This window comes from Capsicum annuum, chromosome 6, assembly GCF_002878395.1.
Source record: "Capsicum annuum cultivar UCD-10X-F1 chromosome 6, UCD10Xv1.1, whole genome shotgun sequence".
NCBI lineage: Eukaryota > Viridiplantae > Streptophyta > Magnoliopsida > Solanales > Solanaceae > Capsicum > Capsicum annuum.
The window spans coordinates 200,182,691-200,193,775 of NC_061116.1; the positions used below are offsets into that span (position 1 = coordinate 200,182,691).

The window sequence follows — 11,085 nt, forward strand, 5'->3', positions numbered from 1 at the left end:
AATTAGTGATTGTGTTTCATAAACATGATCTGAATAGTTAGTCGAGTGAGAATTGATGTAGCCAGCCTCAAATAGCTTGAAGTTGAGGTGTATATAGTTGTTGCATTTGTGCTTTCAATCTACGATTACAATATATTAGAGGTATCCCCACATACAAGGGAGTAAGGTGCTAGAATGTCTCTTACTCTAGTTCTAGATAATAATAATAAAAGTAGTGTATAGTACTAAGATCCCGAGACATAACAGATTTTCTGAAAAAGAGATTCAATGACTTAAATTAATGTAAAAAGAAAAAAAGATTTATTGTAATTGCACAGTATCTTTTCCAACAAGGGAGATTCAAGGATGTGTGCTGTTGTAATTCTTGGCTTTAGCTCTGTAAGAAACTTGTTTCATTATTCTCTAATGATTGTCGCATGTGCTACCATTTGTGTATTTTATTAGAAATGTGCTATGGTTAGAAAACATCCAAAGTAACAGTTCACAATGGTCCTTGTTCATAATAACTTTTGGAATAGTAGCCTCACTTTTAATTTCTCTAAGTTCACTGTTTTGAGTTTGAATGTTATTGGCCTTTTCCATCTGTTGTTGCTTCTCCTTTTAAGTTATCTTGCAGTGTTATTAGTCGCAATGTTGATTTCATTTCGTGTCTTTTTTATAGTAGTATCATTTGCTTAAACAACCAATACTGGTTTGGATTTGTAATTTTCCACATCTGACAAGCCTACCACAGACTATAACAATTCAGTAGTAGCTTCACTAGTAGGTAAGGGACTTGTCTATTCCAAATATGATTCTAGTAGGATTATAGATTCTAGGAGGTTCACACATGCCCCTTTATTTCTTTTGTTAATCCTTTCTCTTAATTTGAGGTAATCGACCTCTATTTTCCAGATTATGATCTATAACAGTAGTTTTTTTTAAGCTTCACACGTGGATTCTTGAACCAATTGTAAAAGTTGTGTCGTATCAACTAGAGAGTATTCTTACATCCTTCTTCCAACGAAGAAATTCTAATTGTTTTTTCTTTTAATTTTCATTTGGCATGAAAATTCTTTATGTACAACTCTTGTTGATGTATCCAATATGTGTTATAAGGACTTTTGATCTAAATCAGTTGCTTAAAATGTATTTTTCTTAAGATAGTTGATGGTCAATATGTTGATCAAATATTTGATAATTTAAGCTATTGTTATATGCAGCTGTAACAATTTGCAAAAAGTGGGAGAAATTGTCATATTCAGCTGTCACAACTAACATTGCCAATTATCCAGTTTATCACCACCCTCATATATATTTATTTGTAGAAAAGTTGTACATGGAACCTTTCTGAGGATTTGGTTATTCAAAGCAATTTTATGAAAAAAATGTCTTCTTCCTTGTCTTGCATGCTTTCTAAAGCTCGACGTAAAGGATGGTCTGGATGGCTTGGGTCAGATTATTGGGATAAACTTAATGTATATTAGGTGTCTCTGAAGTTCCAAAAGAAGAGTGACCAGACAAAGGCATCTCGAAATTCTAAGAAAGGTGGCTTATTCCACACTTGTGGTTCGGTGTTCATAGGGACAACTAAGTGGAAATTGGTAATTATTTATGCATTTAGATGGTAGTAAATTATTTATGCACTTGTGGTTCACTATGTTTACTTCATTTGCAGGAAGCATCTCTTACTAGATCAGCCACTCGTGAAGAGGTATGGAAGAAGACCCATATAAAAATTAGAGATGAAAAAGAAGTTTGGGTTGAAACACAGACAGAGGATACTTATGTAAGTTCAAATCTTACTTAGAATTTATTTTATATTATTTATTATATACTAATTTTACTTTTAATGTAAAATCGATAAGTTCACAAGCTATTGAAGAGTTCAAAACTCAAAACGAGTCGACCGACAAATGATCAAGGTAATCCAATCATGCCATCATAGGAAGAAACTCTTTCCTGCTAGCTAGATGTAGTTGGGGGCGTGCATAAGGGAAGGGCATACCACCTTTTTTCTGAGAAGAACTTTCACCGTCTTTAGGGTGGATTGCAAGGTATGGGGAGTTCTGCCACCATGTCAAATGAGCAGCTTGAGGAGATGTGATAGGATGTTCGGGAGCTTGCTAGGAAGTACGAGGAGGAATAAAAAAGAAGGATGGAGGAGGAGCGGCGTAGGACGACACTTGGGTCAGACGTCAAAGAACTCAAGACTCAAGTAAATAACTTAATCAAGCTTCGTTGTTCTCTGCAACCTAGTTTTGATGATGATGGTATAGAGGATGAAGAGGATTAGGTGTTGTTGTTTTAGGTTTGAATTATGTTAGTTTGGAGTGTTTGAAAGAATTTGTTTTGATAATTGTTTGCATACTTTTTTGATACTTGTTTACATATTGTTTAAGTTGGATGAATATGTATGAAGTTTGGTTGCTTAATTTTAATGTTTGAATTGTTTCAAAACTATTTTTTTTTATTGTTTTTCTAGTTAATATTGATTGTACGTTTATTTTCTATTTAACTATTGAATTTTAGTGCAATAAAAAAACCAATAATAACACCATATTGGCAAGGGACTTTTGTAGTTATATCCCTCAAAATGTACAAACATTAAATTAATTTTTTATTTTACTTAGTGAGGGATATCCCTCAACATATTTAAATTTATAATTATTATTAATTTTCATGTACCAAGGGTCATCCCTCACTAAATAATAAATTAATATTCTATATCTATAATATATTAAAAGTGTGAAGCCCCTTAGAAAAGTGAATTGAGATTTTTGCCCTTCATAAAACTATTTGCTTTAGACAAAATCGTCTTTTACCCTTCTCCCTACAATTAAATTCTATAAAATAAATATATTAAAATTTTCCTACAATTAACACAACCAAAATTTTCCTTCCAAAAAACCGTTTCTGAGAAGTTTCCTTGTTCCCGTAGCCGACCAAAAAAAAAAAACCTCTAAATTTTCCTTCCAAAAAAAAAATATTTTCTCAAAAGTTTCCTTTTTCCCCAATGATGAAAACAATTGTTGTTTTTTTAATGAAAAAAAAAACACGCTCAAAAATTCTTAATCCTATTTGATTTCTGTTTGGTTTCTTTCAACCAAAAAACACCAAGCTTTTCCTCTCCTTCTATATAAACGCTTGAGCTTTTATGTCATTGTTCATTGTTATAGACACCTGAATCTTTTATTGTTTTTCGTCTCAGTACAACATCAACAATTTTATTTTCAGGTTTTTTGACGTTATATCATCTCTTCCTTTTTCCGCGATTAATTTAAACACAATATTAATTGTTATGCCAGCTTAAATTGCTTAATTTAATTTAGCTTAGTGTGTTCTGTTAGTTTAGGTATAATTTTTTGCATCTAATAAATTTATGTGTATTATGAAATTATATGTTCTTATCGTTCTAACTTCTTTTTTTTTACCCACCTACCAACAAGATTCTCATATTCAGGTATAATTTTTCTCATCTAATGAATTTACATCTACTATGAAATTATACGTTCTTATCATTCTAACTTCTATTTTTCTTAATGATTATTACAATGGATTCTATCGCCGAAGTTGTGGGTATCAGCACTTTGAAGCCAAGGGATTGTATCTGGATGATCAAAGTCTTGGTCATCGGAAGCGGACCTACGAAGCCGTTTAAGAATGGAGGCAGTTCTCGAAAAATGATGATATTAGTTGATGAGTAGGTAATATTATTCTTTTACACCTCACATTTTTAATAATATTTAGCTATTAAATTTTTATTGTTAAATTTTGTGTATTAATCTATGGATTATTCATAATATTCAGCTATTAATCCATGGATAATTGATAATTCATAGTCAGCTATATCATACTAGATATTATTAATCCATATCATACTATATAATATTCGTATTCTTATCTGAATCAATTTCATATTTTGCTGCCAACATGTTATTTTGCAAAGACTAATATTTAGCTAATCCACCGATTATTCATAATATTCAGCTATTAATCCATGAATAATTGATATTCAGCTATATCATACTAGAAGTTACTAATCCATATCATGCTATTAAATTATAATTTTTTTTTCAAGGTACAAAAATTAATGGTACACTTTTCACTGAACATATTGAAACATTTGGAGATTCTTTACAACAATTCAAAGTTTGCTATATCATAAACAGTCGTATTAATAGGGTCAATCCTAATTTTCAATCCATTAATAAGGACATTGAGCTTGTGTTCTTAACGTCCAATATAGTTAAAGAATGTCACGGCCCCTTTCTACGTTTTCTTTTTTCAAGAATTTTGTTCCATTCGGAGATGAAATATTGCAAACCAAAGAAACAATAGTAGGTAATTCCTTTTAACTTTCATCAAGTAATTACCATTGGCGTATATTTAATATTTTACAACTATTTATCTACTCATACATACTTAATATTTTTTCCAGATATATTTGGCATCTTCGTCAGTTCTAAGTTGTTCACAAAAGGCACAACCCGAAGAGAAATAGTACTTATGAATGAAGAGTAAGTTAAGCTTAATTTTTTTACGAAGCAAAATTATTTATTTAATAGATAAATTTTCTTATTAATTTAGTAGTTTAATATTATCTTATTTACTTTAAAAATAAAGATGTGACAGAAAAACTATCACATTATGGGGCAAATTCTCAGAAATAGATGATGCCTTGCGAGAAAAGTTATCTGCAGAAAATTTTGTCTGGCATTTTGTGATTTAAGGACTACATTATATCAAGGTACTATCTTAGCAATTACAATATTTACAATAAATACTATACTATTTTTTTGTACCTAACATATTATGTTACAGAAAAGTTTGGCCTATCTTCTACCTATATCAGTAGTATGTGGGTAGACCCCACATTTGGAAAAACAACAACTCTCCAAGAATGTTAATATATGTCTTCATATTCATGCAAACAAATTATAGTAGACAATTTTTTATTATAATACACTAAGCAACACATGTGCAGGTCTATTTTCAAGAAGAAAACTCATAATGATATTACTTTACTGCCAACTAAACAAATTAAGATGGCCAAAGTAATGACAATTGGTGAAATCGCAGATTGTTTATCTTGTGATAAAGAGGTACTATTTTTAACTACAATAATTTAATATTTTGTTTTTACCTCAGTGTGACGCCTAACTTTTATTTCTTCCTTGTAGGTTAAGTATGGCAAATTTACTGCAACTATCGCAGCTATATTGAATAGTTATGAACCCTACTATGATTCTTGCACCAATTGCTATAGAAAAGGGAAAATCGCTGATAACATTCCAAAATGTCCTGGCTGCCCTACAGAAATAATTACTTATGCGGACAGGTAACACACATAAGAACCATCAAATTACTTTCAGCCATTTGAAAATTCATAAAATGAGATAAATGTCTATTTTACACTCAATTTATAGATTTCTTCTAAAATTTAATGTATTTGCTGGGGATGAACGTTGTTCCGTTACATTGTTTGAGGCTGCAAAACACTTGGTTGGTTTCGATGTTATAACATATAAGCAATCAACTTTGGAAAATGTCATATTACACTATTCTTTAGTACTTATCAAACACTAAAATAATCTGTTTTATTTTGAATTGTATGGATTATCCTTTACTAATTAATACATTATTTTCATTGACACTATTCTTTAACACTTATCAAGAACTAAAATAATCTGTTTTATTTTGAATTGTACGCATTATCCTTTACTAATTAATACATTATTTTCATTGATACAGAAAGAGGAATCCTAATTTTATCGTAACTTGATGCTAATTATCAGCAAAGTCTACACATTTCTTATCAAAATTGATGCAAAAAGTGAAGGAGATCGAGCGAACAGATGCTTCATTGCAGAAGAAGTCCAAGAAGATAAACAGATTGCTACAATTGACATAGTAGATGAAGACGTTAACTCAGAAAACTCAGTCAACGGGATCAAAAAAATAAAAACACCGATGACACATTGTCTCATAAAATAATAAAAGTAGAAAAGGATTATTCGTTTTTTGTTCTCTAGGAATAGGTTAATATTTTTTAAGTCTAAATAAAAAAAAGCATGGTTGGGTGCTCTGGATTTAGGCATAACTTTCATGTCTCCTATCCCGGGATCGAATCCCTGCAGCTGTACCCTTTAATAAATTTTTGAAGGGGAGCCTTGAGAAACTGGTAAAATTGCTGCCATGTGACCAGGAGGTCACGGGTTCAAGCCTTGGAAATAGCCTCTGGCAGAAATGCAAGGTAAGGCTGCATACGATACAGCCTTGTGGTGGGGCCCTTCCCCGAACATCGCGCATAGAGGTAGCTTTAGTGCACCGGGCTGCCCCTTTTCAGATAGTTAATAGATAGTTATTCATTCTTTGTGTTTTTTCCTATTCTAAACACTAAGCAAATTTTGTTGGCATAACAAATAATATTGATTATTAGATCTTTGTCTAACTTGATCTAGCTATACACTATTTATTTTGACTTACTTATAATACATATTTAATAGCTTATTCCATATCGCAGGTCATTAATCGTTAAGCACATGACACAGGTAACTTTTAAAACTAATTGATACATAACACTTCAATTCATATTTTTATCACTTTTCGTCACTTTACTAAATAATTTTATTATTTTTCCTATATAGATCAAGCAAAAGTTAATAAAGCTATTCGAATGCATAACAAATATATTGCTGCAATTACAACAAATTTAGATGCTGTAATCAACATTTCTGGCGAACAAGAAGATTCAGGTACCTACTTTAAATTTAAATCTTCTACAATATAGTTTTGACTAGATACATAAAACACAAAAAAATAGTAGACTTAGTTCTCCACGAACAAAGAAAAATGCACTCCTTTAAAAAAAATAAACACATTGACCAATAATAAGAAATTAACTAGGTGTTCATTACTAACCTCGAAGAAGGTAAATAAGGGAATCCTTTCAGTGCAGAGATTTTATTCTTGCTAGCAGCTAAGACCTGCAAAAAAAATATTCGTACTATAGATTCTAACTATACAAGCAGGAAAAAGTAACAAAACATGAAAATCAGAGCTTAACCTGTAACCAAGGTTGACTAGCCATTGAAAGAAACTTTTACTTATTCCGAGTTGTCTTGTGCTACAAAACAACTTGCCTATTACTTTCAGATCATACTTAGTACATTCTACCTGATGTCAACTTCAGAAGAATTGAACCAATATACCCAACAATCATTAGTTCTCCTTAAAAATAGGTGATCAAGCCGCCCTTCCAGTATGGTACTTATTACAACTTGATCATACAAGTTCATCTCCTATGGAAAAGTTAAAACTATTAGCAAATTTCTGGTGATAAAGAGTATATTCTCCACTTTCACTGCCCTAAAAATCCCATCCTCAACAGTCTCACTAGGCTTGATCTTATCTGATAAGGGCCTACACCAATGCCTAACCACCCCATTAGATAACTCCTGAAGCAAATCAACAAGTATTTTATTATCTTCCCTAATAACTTTAAAAACCATAACCTCAACACTTCTCACCAAGGTCGTATAATCAGTCAACAAAGTCTTTCCTTCAGAAAACTCAAGCCAAAAATATTGGTGTAATAGACTAAAAGGAGTATTAGCAATCTAATTAGCTAAACAAAAAGCAAAAATACATTTATTATAGCAATAAAAGTTAAAGCAGAGAAGGTTAATGCACACTGATTTTCAAGATTTGAATAATGTTAAAGATCATTAATACTTGGACTATCAGAATGAAACTGAAATGATAAATCTATTAGATCTTCTATCCATCTTTGAAGAATGAGGATTACATGGATTAATTCAAGTATAGACATTATTATCGACGGATATCCAAACTGCACTATAGAGGTAGGTCTAAGTCACACAAAAGTTAACAAGTAAAATGTACGTTGGGTAGGATTGGGACATGCATGGGAGCAGTTTATTTGGGTACCTTAAAGTTTTAAAAGTACTTTTTAAAAAATTAAACTAGGAATGTTTAGAGTTTTAAAAGTTTGCAACTCTGTCTTTGATTCCTTCCAATAATTACAAGAGCTAGTCTGTCATGGTACTAACAAGATGTTCCTATCCATTTTTCGAAGTAAGTTTAGTTAGATGAAGAATAAGACAACTGACTACAACATGTTATATTATGTAGATAGTATAAAACTTTACCTTGTCAGCGTATATACCCTGTATATAATATAAATAAGGAGATTAAGGAGGAGATATATATTACCAGACATGACTGGTTGAATGCCATAGAGAATGAGGGTGAAAGCTAAAAATGGACACAAATCAGACACTACATTGGCCACAATTTCACCCTTGGTGAATCATAGCTAATAACATTGCATAAACATAACACGATTATAGCTTACACCACAGCTATCACAAATGAAATTGATGTCAGCACAAACACTAAGAATGCTGCTAACTTTCGATGTTCTGCTACTAGCTCATTGCTCACTCTCACACTAATCAAAACGAGTGTAACGCCCCGAAAAATGGGTCCCGGAGCATCACACGGTGCTTGAGGCTACGAGTAGCCCTAAGCTAACCCGTTCATTCAGTTCAACGCAAATCAACGGGGTTTCCATAAATAACCCTCAAATATCAACAGAGTAATCATCATCCAAGAATAAAAGAATTTCAGAAAGATAACAAAATACGACTTATTAGTTAACTCCCAACATCTATACTAGTATGACAAACCTCTAAGAAAATCAATAAAACCAGCGAGCCATTGAGATTAAATGTAAACAATTTCGTGAAACCAACATCAGACATCACGTCCTCGGAACATGAGGACTCAACACAACAGAGGATGTAGAACAGCGTGCCTGAAGAATCACTGTCGAACCTGGAACTGAGCAGCTGAACCTACATTCCGAGAAAATACAGCCCACATCCAAAGATGTGGGTCAGTACCATGGAAAGGAACCGAGTATACGGGGGTCGTATGCAGTTGTATAAACATCATCATCATAAATATTTATAAGAAATATGCAGGATGTATGAAAGACTCATATAGCCCGAAGAAAATCCTCATAATCATGAGAGGATGAAATAAGTACAATAACACATGTGAGTTATCATATAATTTGTCAATCACTTTCAGTTCATCAAGAATATCAATTCTCATAATGTAAATATCATTTACATCTTTTGAAAGAATAACTTTCACAATTCCACTTTCAAATCACTTCACCATTCACCATAGACACAAGAAAACACACATACACTAGGAGATCCTATAACCAACATAAACTATGTAAGCTACATGGAGTTGAATGTACAACCCACGTTGGGGAGAGCCATCCTATCCTTTCCATCGGAGTAGGACTATCGATATCAAATCCACACAAACTACTGATCACTATATAAATCAGCCTCAGGCTCACTCCTACGGGGGCACGTAGTTCTAGGGAAGTAAGGTCACTTTATACCTCCCACTCGGTGCTAAAGATTTCTCCCGGACTTAGCTCAGATCATTTCAAAGACAATCCACAACAAAACAATTTCAGTAATATATAAATATACATCGGGAGCCATCATGCTTCCCATCTATCAAAATCAACCACGTTGTGGATTTCTTTCACACTCGAGTTCAAAGCAACTCCATTATGACCAAAAGATAAAATCATTCAAAATATCTCAACTATTCAACATCGACGTACTTATAACACACACTTTCTTAACAAAAAACACAATTTTCAATGGGAATTCAAGACCCAAATATAAAAATCATGATAAATATCGCTCAAGATTTATGCTTTATATATCCACACATGTAAATTCATCTTTCAAAATCATAAACATCAAGATTTCATTATAATCATCATAAGATATGGGTTCATGCTTCAAATTCGTAAAAATCAAATAAAAACCATGCCTTTGTAAAGAAAATTACTTTTGGGCACAAGAACGAAAGAGAGTTCCTGTTGAAAACCCCACATACCTTGAATGATGAACTTTAGATCGATACTCGTTTTTGAGATGTTAATCGTGCCTTTGAATGATGGTTCTTGGAGTTCTTGAACTAGGAACTTGGAATCTTGAAAAAAATTATAGAATTAATGGTGAACTTAGGAGTTTCTTGAAGTTGGATGTAGGAGCTTAGGGTTTCCTTTTTGAGGGAATTTGGTGAAATATAACATATAATGCTTCTAATAGGCTTTAATATAGGGTTTGGACTAATTTTGGGTAAGGGGGAATGACCAAAATGCCCCTAAAAATCAAATAATTCTCAAATCTATCCTTTGGTGGACTATTTTGATAGTTTGAAGTAGATCAACCATAACATTTTACTCCGACATCCTAATTGGATGAAACCAATTTCATTAGAAAGAGGACTATCATATATTTCTGTTGATATATAGTATCTCACCCAGATCATTGTGTACGAGGAGTTATGATTGTTTGAATTTGATCCAAAAATTTACTTTTGATAGGCTCAAGTAGATCAACCATAACTTTTAGCTCCGATAGACAAATTGGATGAAACCAATTTCATTAGAAAGAGGACTCGCAGAGATTTCCGCTAATAGATAGTAGGTCACCCAGATCATTATGTACAAGGAGTTATGATCATTTAATGTTGGAGCAAAAATACGCCAGGCCTCAGTACTTTTTCCTGCTTGTTTTACTGTTCACTGCTATTCACGATTCGATTGGAATGTTCATAACTCGTCCCTCGGGTGTCCGTTTTGGATGATCCACATATCGTTGGAAATCTTATTCGCTACTCTACGCAATGGTGGTTCATAATCTAAGACATTCCTCACAAAAAATTTATAATTCATTCTAGAATATAGAACCCAACACGTTTACGGACAATATTTCAACAAAAAATTTCCTGGGGTATTACATCATCCTCTCCTTGGAAACATTCGTCCTCAAATGATGCTAGACATGCCAAGATTAGATAGGGAATAGAGCATATAGCTGAAACCATTCGTTAGACTCATCACCACATCGTTTCTCACTCCGAATGCAACATAGAATGCAGCAATTCAAGAAACTACAGCTGAACACATAATAAATGATAGCTGAACTGCTGCACTTTTGATAAAAGTTGCAGCAGTTCAGCTATCATTTATTATGT

The 11,085-nt window shown here is 32.6% G+C and overlaps 1 protein-coding gene across 12 annotated transcripts in view; it reads right to left on the reverse strand.

The window, feature by feature from the left end:
- Positions 1-5,329: 5,329 nt before the first annotated feature.
- Positions 5,330-11,085, reverse strand: part of LOC124899318 — a 24,801-nt gene continuing 19,045 nt past the window's right edge. For 10 of the 12 annotated variants that reach the window (XR_007056661.1, XR_007056656.1, XR_007056658.1 and 7 more), the window contains 2 exons: positions 6,904-6,968; positions 5,656-5,878 (listed from right to left, as the gene is read on the reverse strand). Coding sequence is in view for 1 of the 12 variants with exons in the window: in XM_047413751.1 (XP_047269707.1) it covers positions 5,767-5,878; positions 6,904-6,968 (177 nt within the window). In the remaining 11 variants the exon portion in view is untranslated. Of the gene's footprint in view, positions 5,471-5,655; positions 5,879-6,903; positions 6,969-11,085 lie in introns of those variants that run through there. The other 2 variants (XR_007056659.1, XR_007056664.1) reach the window with 2 other exon arrangements.